At 40.4% G+C, this 19617-nt stretch overlaps 1 protein-coding gene across 4 annotated transcripts in view; it reads left to right on the top strand.

Moving 5' to 3' along the window:
- The window catches only part of LOC131231940 (signal peptidase complex subunit 3B-like), a 64385-nt gene extending 45347 nt beyond the window's left edge, over positions 1 to 19038 (top strand). For 3 of the 4 annotated variants that reach the window (XM_058228343.1, XM_058228345.1, XM_058228342.1), the window contains one exon: positions 18619 to 19038. In XM_058228343.1, the coding sequence (XP_058084326.1) occupies positions 18619 to 18744 (126 nt within the window). In that variant the 3' untranslated portion in view covers positions 18745 to 19038. The remainder of the gene's footprint in view (positions 1 to 18618) is intronic. The other variant, XM_058228344.1, reaches the window with a different exon arrangement.
- Positions 19039 to 19617: the final 579 nt, after the last annotated feature.

Genomic DNA, 19617 nt, shown 5'->3' with positions numbered 1-19617 from the left:
AATTTACTTTTCTCCTATTTCCAACCAAAGTAGAAGCGGGTCATCCTCATCATAAATATTATTCAAGTTTATTGGACGGTAGTCTACATCATTAGCGGTTGTAATGCTCCTATGATGTCGTCACATTCTTAGTTTTATATTGTAGTGCATGAAGACAAGTCTATCTAATGTTCTAGTCTGCAATCTATTCCTATTCTTTGAATGAATGAGCGCGAAACAACTCCAATTCCTTTCGCAGCTAGAGGAAGATGTTGTCTGGCTCAAAACTTTTACTGCAATTTTTTGGAGAGCCTTCGTACTATCTCCGAAATTAATCCATCATTTGGCCAGTTGCAACCTAGATACTGCATGCTGTGCAAGAACATTTCCAAAGCTACCTAGGTGATTTCCAAATGTATCTAATTCATTTAATGCCTTTATTTGCAGATCTAAGTCAGGCTCTAATCTCTTTATCACATTTTTAGCCCGACACGAACTTCATCATCCGCAACAAATGATTGGGCATATCTATACCTAGGATTTAGGTAGTAACTCTGCATGAAGATCGTGATGGAGTTGGTTTGTCCATCTCTTGTCGATCATCTTCCAACAAGTCTGCCAACTTCTACAATCACGTTGAATTGCAAGCTTTACCTTATCCATGGCATCATATATGAAGCCCATGGTAGGTGCTTCATCGGATTCAACAAGACGGAGTACCCTCATTAGTGGCTCCATCACCTTTAGGATCGCCTTGACCTTCTTCCAATATTTGTTGTCCCGTATGGTGTTCACAACTTCGACCGGTATTCCTGATGTCTTCTTCCCATGCTTTGTGTTGAGCCATTCTCGGGAAGCGAACATCTCACTCAACTCTTCTCTATGCTGGAATAAACTCTCTAATGCTATAAAGTTTGTTGCGAATCTAGTCGCCGCAGGCCTCAACAACTCTCGTCCTTTCGTAAACTTTCTCATTATTGCAACTACTTGATTATGGTTGTAAATAAACGTCGTCACTTCCCTTGCCCTTTCGACCATTTCCTTAACATTCTTCTTCTTCCCAATATCTTCCAATATAAGATCAATACAATGGGCAGCACATGGTGACCAAAAAAGATGTTTTCTCTTATCCATCAATATATGTCCTGCAAGCTTATATGTTGCTTCATTATCTGTCACAATCTGCACTATATTCTCCTCTCCAATCTCGTCCACAACTTTATCCATTAGTTCATTAATATAAGTAGAATTTTTGGTTGCCTCTGAGGCATCAATTGACTTGTGGTATATAGTTCCTAAGTGGCAGTATACCATGAAGTTGATCATGCTGCGTCTGGTTGGGCCAGTCCAACCATCACACATGATTGTGCATCCTCTGGCTTGCCATACAGGTTTAAAGGTAGCCACGTATGCTTTCACATCCGCATACTCTGCATCTGTCCATTTCCCCCTAATCTCCTTAGCCGTGGGAGCTTTTATTCCTTCACCTGCTTCTGCTGCTGCATCAATTACCACCTGCCAATATGGAGAATTGGCTGCGTTAGGAGGTATGTTGGCATGTATAAATAACTTTGCTGCTGCTCTACCTAATTTCTCAACGAAAGTTCTACTCCACATTTGTTTTATCTTCTTTTGTTTAGTTGATTCTTTCCTAAATAGGATTGGATCAATAGAGGGTCTCCTAGGCTCATTTACTTCTTCATCCAAACGTATAGGGGCATCATGTGAAGATGTCTGTCGTCGGCTCCCAAACATACGTCGTAACCCACCAAACCTACCCCCCCACCCCCACCTGCAGAAGCAGTTGCACTTCCAGTTGCACTCCCACTCCCACTCCCACTGCCCCCCCCTGTATCACGCACTGACCCATGCGTGCCAAACATGCGGCGACGTTCTTCCTCTTCACGAGCTAGACGCAAGCTCTCTCTCCTAGCTATAGTAAGTTCTCGATCTGAATCTTCGTCAGAATCAATAATATCTTCATCACGAATGCCCATATATTCAGGACCAAACACTTCCTGTCGAGCTGCATCCAAAATATCATCTTTCTTCTTTTGTACAGCAGCACGTTTACCCTTCGACTCATCCAGACTAGCTTGCATTAAAAGCATTATCTCTTTCGGTACTCTACTACATGGCGCAACTTGACCCTTTCGATGTGCTAAATGTTGTTTGAGACGGGTAATTCCACCAGTCACTAGTCTATCACAATACTTGCACTTCATTTGGTGCCTAGTACCACCAACCCTCTCACAATGTTGCCATCCAATATCATCACTTACTTGTTGTTGGCCAGATCCAGACATTTCTTTAGGCTTAGGTAGACACTAGATAATTAGATTTGAGTATGAGTGTATGACCTATGTTAATAAAGATGATTTTATATTCTAACTAAACCCTAAGAAGCTCCAAGGCAAAACCTATCCAATATAAGCAAATAAAAACATAAAGTCACTAATTCGAAAATAGAAAAAAATTATAAAATGACACCCCAAATCTGTAAAATACACATTAACATGTTCTACTATGATTAACATATCACATGGCATGATTAAAACAGTAAAACAATCATTAAAAAATTATTTTTTAAATTTAAAAAAGAAGGGCCATAATTAATGCGTAAATAGAAAAAATATTAAAAAATTATAAAATGGCACCCCAAATCTGTAAAATGCACATTAACATATTCTACCATGATTAACACATCATATGGCATGATTAAAACAGTAATACAACCATTAAAAATTGATTTTTCGAATTTTTAAAAAAAGGGGCAAAATTCATGCGTAAATAGAAAAACAGATTAAAAACATATAAAATGGGACCCCAAATCTGTAAAATGCACATTAACATGTTCTACTATGATTAACACATCATATGGAGTGATTAAAACAGCAAAACAATCATTAAAAATTGATTTTTCGAATTTTTAAAAAAAGGGGCAAAATTCATGCGTAAATAGAAAAAAATATTAAAAAAATATAAAATGGGACCCCAAATCTGTAAAATGCACATTAACATGTTCTACTATGATTAACACATCATATGGAGTGATTAAAACAGCAAAACAATCATTAAAAATTGATTTTTTGAATTTTAAAAAAAAGGGGCAAAATTCATGCGTAAATAGAAAAAAATATTTAAAAAATATAAAATGGGTCCCCAAATCTGTAAAATGCACATTAACATGTTCTACTATGATTAACACATCATATGGAGTGATTAAAACAGCAAAACAATCATTAAAAATTGATTTTTTGAATTTTAAAAAAAAGGGGCAAAATTCATGCGTAAATAGAAAAAAATATTAAAAAAATATTAAATGGCACCCCAAATCTGTAAAATGGATATTAACATGTTCTATTATGATTAACACATCATATGAGATAATTAAAACAGCAAAACATATTAAAAAAAGTATAAATACCTATTTTTGACAAATTTATGAAAAATGGCCCACCAAGCTTTGATTCAACAAAATCCGCCAATATAATGTGTTTTTTCCTCAAATATCCAGCCAAGGTTGGTCAAAATTAGCAGTAGAAGGAGTGAGAAGGAGTTTGGAAGCAAGAAGTTTCGAAAAAACATAAAAAACGGACCTTAAAATGCAAAAAAAAATGGCCGTTTTTCGACCGTTACGGCGCTGACCGTTACGGGTGACCGTTACGCCCGTATCGGCCGTTACGCCCGTATCGGCCGATACGGGTACAAAAATTGGTATCGGCCGATACGGCCCCGAATCGGGTAACGGTGCGTACCGTTACCGTTACGTATCGGCCGTATCGGCCGATACGTAACCGATTTGGCATTCCTTGACTGTCCCCTACATCGTCACTGGATAACATGAGTATGTCATCATTCAGATCAACTGACGTTTTCGGCGACAGTTCGGGATCGCCGAACCTTCTCGAATGCAAACCATTGGGTATGTCGCCAGTGGAACAACGTCGTCCAGTAGCTTGGTCATTGTTGAACAGGTACGTCCAGTCATCGTACCTTCACATTGGTTTGCCCCTTACATGTTGTGTATATGGATGTGACTATTCACAAGAACAATGAAAAGACAATATAAGTAAACATCATTTTCATATTTACTATGTACCAAACCAAAAAAGATAATGAAGTTATAGGAAAGCAAAAACAATGTCAGGCTCACCCGTATGTAGTCCTCCCTAACCTTATCTTAGGCGGTTACAATCTTCAAGTCATCATACCAGCCAAACCCACTAGCATTCAGCGTATCCCGCATCTCATAATACAACCTCTTCAACGTGCGTAAGCGATTCCCAACATGTTTCTCTTGAAGTGATATACCTAGGGCACTCTTCACAGTATCCACAACTGTCTTAAAAGTCTCTTTCTTAAACCCATTAGCACTCTTACGACCATTTGCAACAACATCCATCAATGTATCAATGAGGCAGTCATCCATTTCATCGGTTCAATGCATCATACCACTAGACGATGCATTTTCATCATGTGCTTTTATTTTATATTTCCTCATTGTCCTTCATGGTGTAACGTTTGGGTCCTTATCCGTTTCTTTTGTAGGTGTGGACTGATTGTTTCGCTTGTTGAGCGACATTTCCGTGTCACTAACTTCAGAAATCTACAAGGAGTAAAATGAACATCTTTAACGAGCATTGCAACCTTGCATACAAGTGATATAATGTGAGATTTTGCCAAGTCGAAAGTTACACATTCCAAACATGATTTATATTGAAAAGCAGAATAATCATATTTTCAAAATTCCAAAAACATCATTCTAGATACATATGCGTGTAGGTAACCAACTACATTCTGATCAATTTCGCCCACTATGAAATAACAAATATCCAAGTGAGGATCATAGGCTATGACTCCCAGGATGAGAATCATTCCACATCCATGAAGCAAGATTGTCTCAAAATGTCGTCCATTCGTCCTTCTCATGTTGAGTGACGTTTATAACCATCCGTCCCTCGTCAAGAGAACTAATCTCAACTGGTGAAGGATTTATACCTTCTGTTACTTCTGTCAACATGACCTCATCTTCGTTAATATCATCTCCCCCAAATAAACAAATAAAGTTGTGTAACACACAACAAGCGATCACTATCTTCAGTTGAGTTAAAAGGTTGTAAGGTGGTGCAAACTTGAAGATTGGAAACCGAGCTTTCAGTACTCCAAAAATCTGCTCTATAACATTTCGTAATTGGGCATGTCTGTAGTTGAATAGTTCTTTCTTGTTAAGAGGATTGCAGCCTTTGCAATATTCATTGAGGTGGTATCGTTCTCCGTGGTATGGAGCCAGGAATCTGAGCGTATGTGCGTAACCAACATCAACTACATAGTACTTACCTACAGTTAATTACGATTAGTTATAAAATCAATTCATGTTAATTATATTGTGAAGAAGTTCTAGCGTATAGGTAAACACGAAGTACCCTCCGAGATTGTGAAACAATCATGACAATGTGTCAATGCACTTTGTAAGCGCGTGCATCAGAGGCAGATCCTTCCCATTCGGTGAGCACATAAACGAACTTCATATCAAATGTACATGCGGCCATTATGTTTTGAGAAATGTATATGTAGTCATCTCCTCTTTTGTCCATCCATGTCCTTCCATGTTTAGATTTTTTCTTGTACAACACACCAAAGGAAATTGAGTCAGCATCAACTAGTCCAATATCAAGCACCAATTCCATATGACTGTTCCTATCAATATATTTGCTCTTCCAAAACCACATTCAGCAATCGAATTACTCGTGCAAATTATAATTCCCAAATGTATCACTATTTTCTATAACAAACTATTGATAGTCAAACGTGATGTCTAACAAGGATCGTCTCTACAAGAGTAAGACAACAAAACATGGGATCCATCTCCACAGAAGGCTCCATTTGGTATTTAATAAAGACTCAAGAGATAACAATTTACCAATGGATGATATATCAAAATAGCATTTCTAAACACATTTTGTACCTGGCCCTGTCATATCATTGTTAAAGATCAGCAGAACATGGGTTCCATTTGTACAGACGGGTTTGTTGAATTCGAATGCCTCAAGTCCAAATTGTTCCTCTTATTTTATTTTATTTTATTTTTATTAAATAGGAGTGTAAGGACTGTAGGGTCCTGTTCTTTAATGATCCACACTGGATTTGGGCAACGACGGGTGGATGGGTGATTCATGTGGCACATCATGGGAGGATGATGCCCAAAAAATTTCTTCTCCACTTCATACTATCCATCCGATAATTTGCAATTTCTTTATTCTTCATTGTATTATTGTCCTACACACTATAAATTGGTAGACCATGATGGGGACATCATGTGCACACGCACACGCATGCCGCCCCCCTATGCACGTACGCAAGGAGAAAGAGGGCCCAACCGTCGATCTGGCTCAATGATGATGTCTAGGGAGGGCCTCCTAGTTAGAAGATTGAGTTTTGGTTCGTTGGAATGGGCCCGATAGTCAAGTAAAGCCCATCATGGGTTCTCATTATCGTGGCCTACTAGTCCAATTAATCTTATGTTTTAGGTTTTGCTTATTATTGTTATCTAGAATATCATGGATGGTTTATATTATTTTGATTAGTTATTATTTTTTATTATTTCATCGCCAAGTAATAGGTTGCGCACATGGCGCGAGTTTTGAGGTATAGGGTTTTTTTATAAATAGGCACCCCTTGTAGTTCTTTTTCTCATTGAAGGTTAATAAAAATTTCTGCGTTTTTCTACTTTGAGATCTTGAATTGTAGAAATCCAATTGGGTGCGAAGCCCTCCCTTCATCGAAAGGCAAGTACCGTGGTGCGAAGCCACATCCCGATCCGCCTCTATTTCCTATTACCCATTCTTCTCACCTTCTACCACCATCCTCTCTTCAAATCTGTCAGATTTTGCAGCAGTTCTTCCTATGGCCGATTTTCAGAATCTGGCCCTACAGGAGGGCCGAAACTTCGGCGGAGCACCACGCACAGACCGCGCATCCGATTGACATGAAACTAGAGGTTTTGAAACCCTCCCCTGGCCGACCAGAGCCAAGGAGGTGTTTTCTGCATTCGGGGCCCCCCTCACACTTGCGGCCAGGCCCCTGCGCACGCGCCTCCTGGCCCGCTGTCTGCGTGTGTGGACTGTCGCCAGATTAAGAATTTTCACCTATTTTATCTCTCATACTTATTTTCCATAACTCTAACCCTAGATTGCATAATTTTTAATTTGTTTGCCCCTTTTCTAATCCTAGGGTTTTTTGAATTGAAATTAGTGAATCTCTTGGATTAAGGACTGATTACTATGCATGTGTGGATGAGTTTTACCTCCCTTTGAGTATCGTTTGGCTTATAATTTCTATTAATGCAGCCCTAACATGTGTAGGCCTGGACCCGCATAGATTCCCCTTGCTTGAATGTTTGAACTTTTGTGTGGGATGTGGAAATTTTACGAGAATGTTTCTGAATTAGTTTGATCTAAGGCCTGAGATCTTGCATATCATAGTTAATTTTCATGTCCTGCGTCAAATTTGGTATCAGAGCCTAGGGTTCTTATAGGGGAATGCATTACATGTTTAGGGTTAGTTAAGTCCATCATACATCCAGTTTCATCATATATAGTTGTTTAGAAGTCCGTAGTTCCTAATATTAGTTACTGAAATTTCTGTTATCAGGAAGTTAGCAATTTACATTGTTGTAACTTTCTGTTATCCCCTTATTTTGACAACTATATTGCTGGATTTTGGTAGCATTATGTAGTTTCCCTCATATAGTCTCACAGGATCATTTAGTCCCATTTAGTTGCATATAGTCGTAGTAGAAGTTCCTTAGGTGGAGTTAGCAGTTGTATGCCCACACGTACGGGTCATGGTTTTGACTTGCACTCTACACTAAACATGGAGCAATTGCAAGAATCAGTGAACAAGTTAACTCAGCAGGTTGAATCTTTGGGTAAGCGCTTGGAACAACGTATGGACTAATGCCTTGAGCAATTTAATGTGCGCGTTACCAAACTAGAGACTTCCCTCGGGGCAAACCCCACCATTAGGGAAGATGCCCAATTTCAGGCAGGTGGTCTGGAGGTTAGACCAAAAGGAATGGAAGTCGCCCAGGAATTGGTCATGGGCGCGCACCCGTGCCCCCACCCCATGAGGGACATCATGATCAATATGACCCAGATGCACAACTCTTTAAGGGAGTTAGAGTATATGTCCATACATTTGATGGCCACTTGGACCTTAAAGCCTTTTTAGATTGATTGGCGGATACGGACCACTATTTTGAGTAGTACGATATTTTGGATGCTCATCGAGTCCGATTCGCCAAGATGAAGCTTGTGGGCCAAGCAAAGAGGTTTTGGGTAACGGTAGAGCGAAATAAAGAAAGAGCGAGGGAGCTCCCAATAGTCCATTGGGGAGAAATGAAGGAAACGCGTAAGGAGAAGTACCTCCCTTTCTCTTATCACCTATGGTTGATTGAGGAATGGCAATCTCTTCGACAGGGTTCCATGAGTGTTGCTGAATATATTGAGAAGTTCGAAGAGTACTTGACCCGTTGCGAGGTTGATGAGGACCCTGTACTCACCCTTGCTCGTTTTAAAATGGGCTTCCGTCCTGACATTAGGAGAGAATTGCTCGCCAAAGACAGATACTATTGAACAGTTGTATTAAGTAGTGTTAGACGTCGAGCAATACCTCAAGGTATTTATGGGAATGTGGTTTGACTTTCGCGATCCTAGTGCTAAGGCCAACTCCTTTGGGGCTAAACCTAACACTGGGTACCAAAACAAACCTTCCAACAGTTTTCAGCCTAGGCCCAAGGATGATATGGGTAAAGAAATTGCCGGGTCTAGCTCGCGTGGAAGTGGGGCAACTAGGTATTTTAGGTGTCAGGAGTTTGGTCACTTTGCTCACTAGTGCGGCATGAGAGAGGGCACCAAAGTATTCCTTATTGATGGGCAAGTAGAAGTAGTGTCCCCACATAGTGATGGTGAAGAGGAAGAATATGAGCCCGTAGAGACCCCTGGTGATGAGGAAGAGGGAGCGCAAGAGTCTGTGACCCTCGCAATTGTGTATTGCGCTTTGGCTCAAGCCAAGAACACTGATGACTAGCGCTATAACACGATCTTCTATATTTATGCAAAATGTGGAGAAAAGAATTGTAAGATGATCGTAGATAGTAGTAGTTGTGTCAACGTGGTATCGACTAGCACTGTGAGCCATTTGGGCTTGAAGCTTGAAGCCTATCCTCAACCCTATAGAGTGTCCTGGGTTGATAAAACTTCCATTCCAATTTTGCACCGTTGTATTGTTCCTATTCAGTTTGGATCTTATAAAGACACTTTAGTGTGATGTTGTTCCCATGGATGTTGGCCATATCATTCTGGTAGATCGTGGCTCTATGACAAGGATGTTACTATATTTGGTCGTTCGAATGTATGTACATTCTGGTTCGAGGGCAAGAAAGTCAAGCTAAATCCACTTCCACCCAAGAACATGACTGGAAAGGAGTCTACCACAGAGTGATGCGAGCGGTTCAAAAGAATTGAAGGAGTTGAAGTCGAAGTCCAAACCACTCCATATCCTAAATGCCAAGGACTTTGAGCGAGAAACGGCGGCAGACTCGATGGTATACGCCCTTGTAGCTAGGGAGAGTGTACTAGAGGCTAGTGTAGAGTTACCCACTGAGGCCGTTCAGGTAGTGCATGAGTTTCGTGATGTCTTTTTTGATGACCTACTGAATGAGCTTTCCCCTATGAGGGATATACAATATGCCATTGATTTAATCCCTGGGGCGACTTTACCAAACCTCCCGCATTACAGAATGAACCCAAAGGAGCACGCTGAGTTGAAGAGGCAGATTGACGAACTCCTAGAGAAGGGTTTCATTCGAGAGAGCATGAGCCCGTGTGCCGTGCCCGCCCTTCTTACACCTAAGAAGGATGACACATGGAGGATGTGTGTTGATAGTAGGGCCATCAACAAAATCACAGTCAAGTATCGGTTTCCCATACCGCGTCTTGATGACATGTTGGATATGATGGCCAATGCTACTATCTTCTCAAAGATTGACCTCAAAAGTGATTATCACCAAATCCGTATATACCCTAGTGATGAGTGGAAGAAGACCTTCAAGATAAAGGATGGGCTATACGAGTGGCTAGTTATGCATTTTAGGTTAACTAACCCCCCAGGCACCTTCATGGGTGTAATGACCCAAGTGTTGAGGCCCTTCATGGGGAAGTTTCTGGTCGTATACTTCGATGATATCTTGATTTATAGCATGACCAAGGAACAACACCTCAACCATTTGAGGCAAGTTTGTGGGATCCTTAGAGCCGAGAAATTGTACGCCAACCTAAAGAAGTGTGCATTTTTGTCTAGTAATGTTATCTTCTTAGGCTTTATTGTGTCAACTGAGGGCGTATCGGCAGATCCCGAGAAGGTCAAAGCCATAGCCAATTGGCCTGAACCCCGCAATATTCATGAGGTGCGCAACTTTCACGGCTTAGCTACCTTTTATAGGCGGTTCATTCGAGGTTTTAGTTTCATTATGGCTCCCATCACAGATTGCATAAAAAAAAGGAGAGTTTCAATGGACAAAGGTAGCCTCGAAGGCCTTCAAGGAGATAAAGGTCAAGATGACCGAAGCTCCAGTCACGCGACTTCCGGATTTTTCAAAAGCTTTTAAAGTCGCATGTGACGCGTCGAAGTTGGCATAGGAGGAGTACTTAGTCAGGAAGGGCACTCTGTTACCTTTTTTAGTGATAAATTGAATGAGGCGAAGCAAAAATATTCCATTATGACAAAAGAGTTCTATGCGGTAGTGTAATCACTGTGCCATTGTCATCATTACCTATTGCCGCAAGAATTCATTTTATTCTCAGATCACGAGGCCTTGAGATATCTGAACTCTCAGAAGAAATTAAACACTAGGCACGCCAAGTGGGTTCAATTCCTTCAAGAGTACACTTTGTGCTTAAGCACAAGGTTGGTGTAGAGAATAAGCCTGCTGATGCGTTGAGTCGTCGAGTCACGTTACTCAATTCCATGAGTGTCGAAGTCACGGGCCTCGAGCGCATAAAAGAAGATTATTCCGAGTGTCCAGATTTTATAGTTATGTACGCGTCGTTGTTAGAGAGTCTGTTAGGAGCTAGCAGCGAGTACTTGATTTTAAACGGGTATTTGTTTAGGAGTGACCGCTTGTGCATACCATGCACCTCCCTCCGCGATTTTCTTGTCTGTGAGTTACATTCAGAAGGGGTCGCGGGTCATTTTGGTCGAGACAAGACCATTGCCCTAGTGGAGGATAGGTTCATTAGTCAAGCCTCAAGCGAGACGTGGCCAGAATTATAGGGTAGTGTCATACTTGTCAACTGACAAAGCAAAAGAAACAAAATACAGGATTATACACACCTTTGCTAGTTGCATTTATCCCTTGGTAAGGCATCAGTATGGATTTCGTGATTGGACTCCCCAAGACTATTCGGAAACACGATTCCATATTTGTTGTCATGGACCATTTTTCTAAAATAGCCCACTTCATTCCTTGTTTTAAGACCTTAGATGCATCTCATGTTGCCAAGTTGTTCTTTAGTGAGGTCATCAAACTGCATGGGTTATCAAAAACCATAGTATCTGACCGTGACGTGCGATTCATGAGTTACTTTTGGAAAACACTATGGCACATGATGAATTCTAGGCTCCAATTTTCGTCTGCCTACCACCATTAGACTGATGGTCAGACTGAGGTAGTCAATAGGAGCTTAGGGAGTTTGCTCAGATGTTTAGTAAGGGAGCACATCAGGGCATGGGACATCGTACTACCTATAACCGAGTTTGCATTCCTGTCAATAGGTCCACAAGTCTAAGTCCTTTTGAAGTCATTACTGGGTATAAGCCTAAGAAGCCTATTAATCTTGTCCCTATGTCACTGTCTCATAGTCCATCAGAGTCTGAAGAGTCCTTTGCGCATCACGTTCATTCATTGCATCAAGAAATCAGGCGAAAGATCATTACTAGTAATGAACATTATAAATTTTCTGCAAACTAGCATAAACGTTTCTAGGAATTCAATATTGGGGACTCTATGATGGTCAGCATTAAGCCCGAGCGGTATCCTCAGGGGGCCGTTCATAAATTACACTTGCGTAGCGCTGGACCCTTCAAAATTATAAAACGAAACAGTCTCAATGTGTATGAGGTAGATCTTCCACCTTCTATGAGAATTAGTTCCACATTCCATGTGGAAGATCTAGTCAGGGGACCGTTGATACTTTGTCCGACCCTTCGGCCACCCATCCTGATTCTCCAGATTTGTCCCTTAATCTATGGCCTCTTCTTGACCTTTCTTCCCAGCCTTTACCTCCCATACCTAACCTTCCCACACCTAGAGAAGAAATAGAAGATATTCTGGACCATCAGATAGTATCAATGTTAGACGGCAGGTTTCAGAAGTACCTGGTTAAATGGAAGTCACGCCCGGTGTCAGACAGCACGTGGCTCACTGAGGAGGAACTTCAGAGACTTGATCCTGACATCCTAGAGCGGTTCAGGAGTTTTGTTTCGCCAGTGGCGAAATCTTCGCAGTCGGGGAGAGTTAATGGGGACATTACGCGCATACGCACACGCACGTCACCCCCCCTACGCACGTATGCAAGGAGGAGGGCCCTACTGTCGATCTGGCTCGATGACAACGTCCAGGGAGGGCCTCCTAGTTAGAAGACTTGAGTTTTGGTTCGTTGGAGTGGGCCCGATAGTCAAGTAAAGCCGATCATGGGTTCTCATGATCGTGGCCTACTAGTCCAATTAATCTCATATTTTAGGTTTTGCTTATTATTTAGAATATTATGGACGGTTTAGATTATTTTGATTAGTTATTATTTTTATTATTTCGTTGCCAAGTTATAGGTTGCGCGCATTGCGCGAGTTTTGGGGTATAGGGTTTTTTTATAAATAGGCACCTCTTGTAGTTTTTTTTTCTCATTGAAGCTTAGTAAAAACTCCTGCGTTTTTCTACTCCTTTGAGTTCTTGAGTTGTGGAAATCCAATTGAGTGTGAAGCCCTCCCTTCATCGAAGGGTTAAATACCGTGGTGCGAAGCCATATCTATCCCGATCTGCCCCTATCTCCTATGACCCATTCTTCTCACCTCCTACAACCATCCTCGCTTCAAATCCGTCAACTTTTGCAGCAGTTCTTCTCCCTATAGCCGATTCCAAAATCTGGCCTTGCAGGAGGGTTGAAACTTCAGCGGAACACCACGCACAGACTGCGCATCCGATCGACACGAAACTCGGGGGTTTTGAAGACTTCCCCTGGTTGACTAGAGCCACCGAAGCGTTTTCCGCATTCGGGGCCCCCTCTCACGTGCGTTAGGCTTGGTCCATTGTCCGCGCTCATGGACTGTCGCCAAGTTCAGAATTTTCGCTTATTTTACCTCTCTCATACCTATTTTCCATAACCCTAACCCTAGATTGCATTATTTTCAATTTGTTTGCCCTTTTTCTAATCGTAGGGTTCTCTGAATTGAAACTGGTAAATCTCTTGGATTAAGGACTGATTACTGTGCATGTGTGGATGAGTTTTACCTCCCTTTGAGTATCGTTTGGCTTATAATTTCTATTGATCCAGCCCCAATATGTGTAGGCCTGGACCCGCATAGATTCCCCTTACTTGAATGTTTGAACTTTTGTGTGGGATGTGGAAATTTTATGTGAATGTTTCTGAATTAGTTTGATCTAAGGCCTGAGATCTTACGTATCATGGTTAATTTTCATGTCCTGCATCAGATCACTTGCACAATGAGTAGGATAGTAGTGAAGTGATTTTCAAGGCCTGAAGACGTTCTCCCACATGCAACGGACATGCACTTCACTAATTATTTGTAAGAAGCTGATATTTTTGAACTAGTTAGGTTGTCAACCTGAGCCCAACCTGAGCCAGTCAGAAAATGGAACATGTTTTGTAACTGAGCCCAACCTATAGCCCATAAGCTTAACCAAAGCCTATCTGTTAAGCATGGTTGGGTCGTTCTGCCTGCAGGTTTACCCAACCCAGTGTCAGCTCCATCAACAACACACCCAAATTCACCCTAATTCATTAACTATTGACATAATTCAAATTAAATATAAGATCCAAACATGCACATCCAGCCTCACTCACGCCCTTATTGCATCCAATCCACATGAAGCACAGATGCTCGCTCAACAGTTATGTATCAGTCCAAAGATAATATCCTACCAGTTAAAAATAAAGCAAATGCTACAAAGACGACAGTATCTTCAAAGACTCCTAAAAAAGGACAGTCAAATAGAATTTTTCATATATGTAGACAATAATAATAAAAATCAGCCATTCACGGTCACAGTAGAAATGTACAGCAGTGGTAACACCAATATTGCATTATCAAATGCCCCCCCAAACGCACCCATATTCCATTTTTACAAATGGGGCACACTGGTTCTCTATCAACATCATATATGCAGTTAACGTTGTTTTGAAGGAAAAAAAAAAAAAAAAAGGACTGACCGTCTCAAATGCCTGCAAGAAACACACATTGGGGATTTTCACAGACACAGATCTGGACATGGAACGTAAGACGATACCCATGCCAGACGTTATGATGCTCATATATGATACCCATGCCAGACGATATCATGATATTCATATATGACACCCATGCCAGACCCGATCGGTCTACATATACAATACCCAATTCTGCGCAATTCGGGACATCAAACCAGACGTGAATGGTGTGTCATGGCAAGAGGCTTCATCGTTCTCAAAGAACATGCATGATAGCCATGCCATCAATACATGACGTTATGATTGTGGAAACCTCAAACAGTAAGGTAAACAACTCTACATTTCCTGAAGATGTAATCAGGAAGATTGGCACCTACCTGTCGAGGATAACGGGTCCCTGATGTGTGGAGTCTGCAGGGTAGTATCGATCAGCCTGCTGTTGGATTAAGGAAGAAACTACATTAGAAGCCGGGCATTCGAAGTCCTGTTGCGATAGGTGGAATGAGACGGAAGAAGAAGAAGGTTCCATTGAAGCATAAAAAAACCTGCCTTCCAAGAAAACTTCGTATGTCCAACCAACCAAACAGCTCCGATACCGTCCCTGACGTTCGACCTTCACCACAGAGAAGAAAGTATAAGGAATGCGTTTTTCAAATCTCTACAACACACCACAGAGGATAGGAAACGATAAATCTGATGTTATATATGGAAGGAAGCATAAGAACAACACCTGAATATAGTACTTCAGTAGAGTAAAACTCGACAACTCAGTCGTAGAAGGGAGTTTCAGCAGAAGATGCAGATCTCATGCTTATGTAGCTGATATGTGAGACACCGAGTACAATCGTGCTCTTGCGGACCACTAGTCAATAGAGATGGTCTTATTTGCAGACGCCATCGAGATGTCTTCTCCATTCGATTACATGCAGGGAGAAAGAGATTTGGCGCCACGTTTTACTTTCATTTCCCCCCCTTTTCAACCCTCATCAAATGCTAGTATTCAATGTTGTATTCAAATGCAGTTGGTGTGTAATTATTACTCACTTCCAATTGCTAGTAACGAGGAAAACCAAACAGGGCCTTAGTTTACTTTCTTGTGCTTCATTTCATTTTGGTCCCATATAATTAAAGCTAGTGAGGACCTGATTTAATCAGTGTCAATCACAGGTCAAATAAAACTAAATCGGGGTTTATTCTGTTTAGATCCGTGGAAAAAGGAGATGAGAAAGGGTAAATAAATCAGAGTTTAGTATGCTTTTCAAAATTAGCATTCATGTCATGCACATTCACCTATGTTTACTTCTCCAAAAAAAAAAAAAAACAGAAGAAGAAGAAAGAAAAAAGAAAGAGAAGAAGCATGTACCTATGTTTTCTTTATTTTGCACCTTTTCATTTTTTTTTCCTTTATTTATTTTTCTTAAGACTTCAACGAGGTTGTTAACAACCTTATTTCCAACAATAATTTCGAAACTACCCCCTATATCTTAGAAGAAAGTTTATTCATATAGAAATTTGCATCAGTATGTAAAGAAAATGGCAATGCGAAAAAGCAAAAAGGTTTCTTCTATTTACAGTTTTTCTTATTTCGAGGAATGAAAAAGAAAATTATTTTGGCTTCCTGGTGTTAAGTTTCAGGAGCTTGGACTCTTAATGAGTTGAATCCTGTATAACTTAGTCCTATAATCGACAACTCTGATTTGGTTTACATCTTGGACTGGGAGTCTTCATGGATCTAGGAATTTCTATCTGTTGTTTGGTTGATATATATAAAGGAAAAGTAAACGAAAATAAGAACACCAGCGCACCATCGATTTAGACACATGAACAGTGATGATTTATACACACTGCCATGAAAAAGTTATATTGACAAGAAAATCAAAACAACTATTATCCTACTTTTTTTTTTTTTTCTTTTATAGTTGTTGGGATTCCAAGCCATCTATGGAATGCATATGGTCACTTGATGAAAATGGTACTGTAAGGGACAGTTATTCAAAATAAATCCATATTTGGTTACCATGTATCAATTATGTAATACGTAGAAGCTACTCAAATTGTGCTGCTCCATCAGGATCAGTTGATGCCAAATATGTGCTAGTTTTGGCTGTTGGTCATCAATATTACTATATCCTACTGTTGACTTTCTCCTACTGCTCTATATCTGATTGTTGTTCATCCACTATTGTTAGATATGGTTTTTAAATGTTTGACCAATGATTCTCCACAATCACTAGATCTAACCATTGATATTCTATCACCGCTATATCGAACTATGATCGTCCACCATTATGAGATTTGGCCGTTGGTCATCCAGTGTCGCTAACCATTTATATTCTGGTATCACAAGATGTGGCCATTGATTTTCCATCGCTGCTAGTTCTGGTTGTCATTCATCCATTATCAGTAGATTTGACTGCTGAGTTTATGTTTTAATGAGATCTGACCATTGGTTGTCTACTACCAATAGAGCAACCACTGATTGTTCAGTGTCATTAGATCTGACCATTGATCAGCCATTATCAATAGTTCTAGCCATTGACCTTCCATCATTTCTAGATTTGACTGTTGATCATCTGTAATCAACATATCTGAGCATGGACGTGATAGCACCGTTGATGTTTCATTATCATTAGATTTTGATCATTGTTCGTCTGACATTGCTAGATCCGATCATTGATCTTCAATCATTACTAGATCCATACCTTGATCATATGGTGATAAATGGTCAGGCCTAGCAATGATAGATGATTAACTGTAGGATGTAGTTGAACAACCATTAATCATCTATTATTGCACTTGATCAACCATTAATCATCTATCATTGTTCTTCTACTTCGCTTTCTGTATAATCCTTTTCTTAATTTGGATAATGAGGTCTGCTAGGAAGTAGAAATACAATAAAGATTACTGTCTTTCAAGAAAGGTTTAAAAATGGTGAATTGGGTATCGTACAGGATACAGCCCCATATCGTCTGTATTGGGCTGTTTCAGGCTGACACAGGCAAATACAGCCTTATTGTCGTGGACAATACCGGTTCATATCAGGTAATGTGATGTAGTGGCATTTTTTAAGGGCCTGTTTGAATTCATGGAATGGGTAGGAAAGGAAGTAGTGTTGGACGGGAAACCTTATTTCCAGGAAACTATGGGAAGGTAAACATTGTTTTCCTTGTTTGTTTCTCAACAAAAAATTTCTATTTAAGATCTATTTTCAAATTTTTTGTTTGTGAAAATAAAAATTTTCTTGAAAAATAATAATCTAGGCAGTCATAGCATGTGCCATATTAGCACGTGGCACATATGTAGGATGCTTGAAGATGGATAGTGGCACATGTAGCATATGTTGGATATGTGGGTACTTGAAGCTGAATTGTGGCACACGTGGTACATGTGAGATACTTGAAGCTGTGCCACGGAAGACACATTAACACAGTCGACGCGTGGGCACTTGAAGCTAGATGGCAGCACTTGTGCACATTGGCACCAGAGCTATTGAAGATGGACCAACACATAACAGATGGGCCCATGTGGAGTGTTTTGTATATGTGGGGCATGAGAGAAGATGAACGGTGGTACATGTGCAATATTAGCAAATGTGGGGCACAAGGGAAGATGGATGGTGTCACATGTGGCACATTTAGCACGTGTTGTGACATGTGAGATGCTTTTATACATGTGGGGTGCAAGAGATGGGTGGTGACACGTGGCATAGTGGTGCATGTGGAGCATTATCGAAGATGGACAATGACTCATTTGGCACATGTGTCACATGTGAGGCGATTGAAGATGGATGGTAGCACATTTGGGCTCAACCCTTGAAAAACCCATTTTCCTTCCACTATGGGAAAATGCCCTTCTTACGGGTGGAGGTTGGAAAATAATATTTGTGTATTTTTTAGAAAAGTGGAAAATGGTGTTTCCCACAAATTTCCACGGAGAAGCTTGCAAACAATGGAAAGGGAGTTTCATGGGAAATAATGTTTTCTTTACTTTTCTTTTCATGAATCCAAACAGACCCTAAGGGTAATGTACACGGCATTCAACATATTGACAATAATGCATTTTTGTTTTTGTTTTTGTTTTTTGTTTTTGTTTTTTTTTTTTAATTTTAATTTTAATTTTAATTTTAATGCAGGGAAGCAATCTCAGGGGCAAAGATTTCAACTTGACACTGCACTGGCATGTCATGCCCAAGACTGGCAAGATGTCTGCTGACAAAATAGTCATGGCTGGATATCACTTGCCCGAGGAATATAGATAGCCTTTTCTATTTTCTAAATTTTCTTCTCTTTCTTCTCTGAAAGATCAATGTTAGCCTTTTTTTAGCACACGTCCGAAGATGAAAACTGGGAAATTTCAGGTGGTGGGGATTGAATGGAAATGATGAGCTTTACTTCAAAATCTTCTTTTGTGAGAGTCCAGGACGCCTGGGTAGACTGAAGAAACGATATGGGTCATGCCAACCTGCTACATCTGTGCAAGATCTTGGCCATTCATCTTGTTGTCCATGAACATGTCCTGGACCAACTGTAGCTGTGTCCCACACTTGCATGCTGATCATAGAGTTCTCCCAATCTTCTTCTAATTATCCATTTTTCACAGAGGGTTTCTACCTGCATTTATGGCCCAAATCTTGCACGACATGCCATGGTTAGGAACGTGGCACTCAAATGGCATTTTCAGTCCTATCCTTGTGCATTGAGAGAGTGAGAATAGCATAACATCTAGCAGTGTTTTGGCAATAGGATTTTCAGACCAGAGGCATTGATGGTGGGATGTGCTAGACTAGTGGGCCTGGATCGTCAAACCATGGAGCCTACTTGTCAGAATGGAAAATCGGCATAGCGTAGACATTGTATCGGGTTACCTGTCCTATATTGGTCTGATTCAAAAGGCTTAGTAACGTTTGATTGACTGAAATTTTAAAAATTAAATTCAGTTATAGAAATCATAATTTAAAAACTCAGAAAACTCAACCTGATGTTAAGTCAGTTTGAGTCAACTTGATTGGACTTGACATGATATATAAAAGTTAAACTAGAAACAATGTCACTAATAAAAATACTTAGAAAATTACGGGGTAAAAAAATCATTTAAAAATGAATAAACTTGGCATGTGGTGTCATGCCAGGTT

This window comes from Magnolia sinica, chromosome 17, assembly GCF_029962835.1.
Source record: "Magnolia sinica isolate HGM2019 chromosome 17, MsV1, whole genome shotgun sequence".
NCBI lineage: Eukaryota > Viridiplantae > Streptophyta > Magnoliopsida > Magnoliales > Magnoliaceae > Magnolia > Magnolia sinica.
Note: the sequence above shows the minus strand (reverse complement) of the source record. Positions and strands in the feature narration are given on the sequence as shown.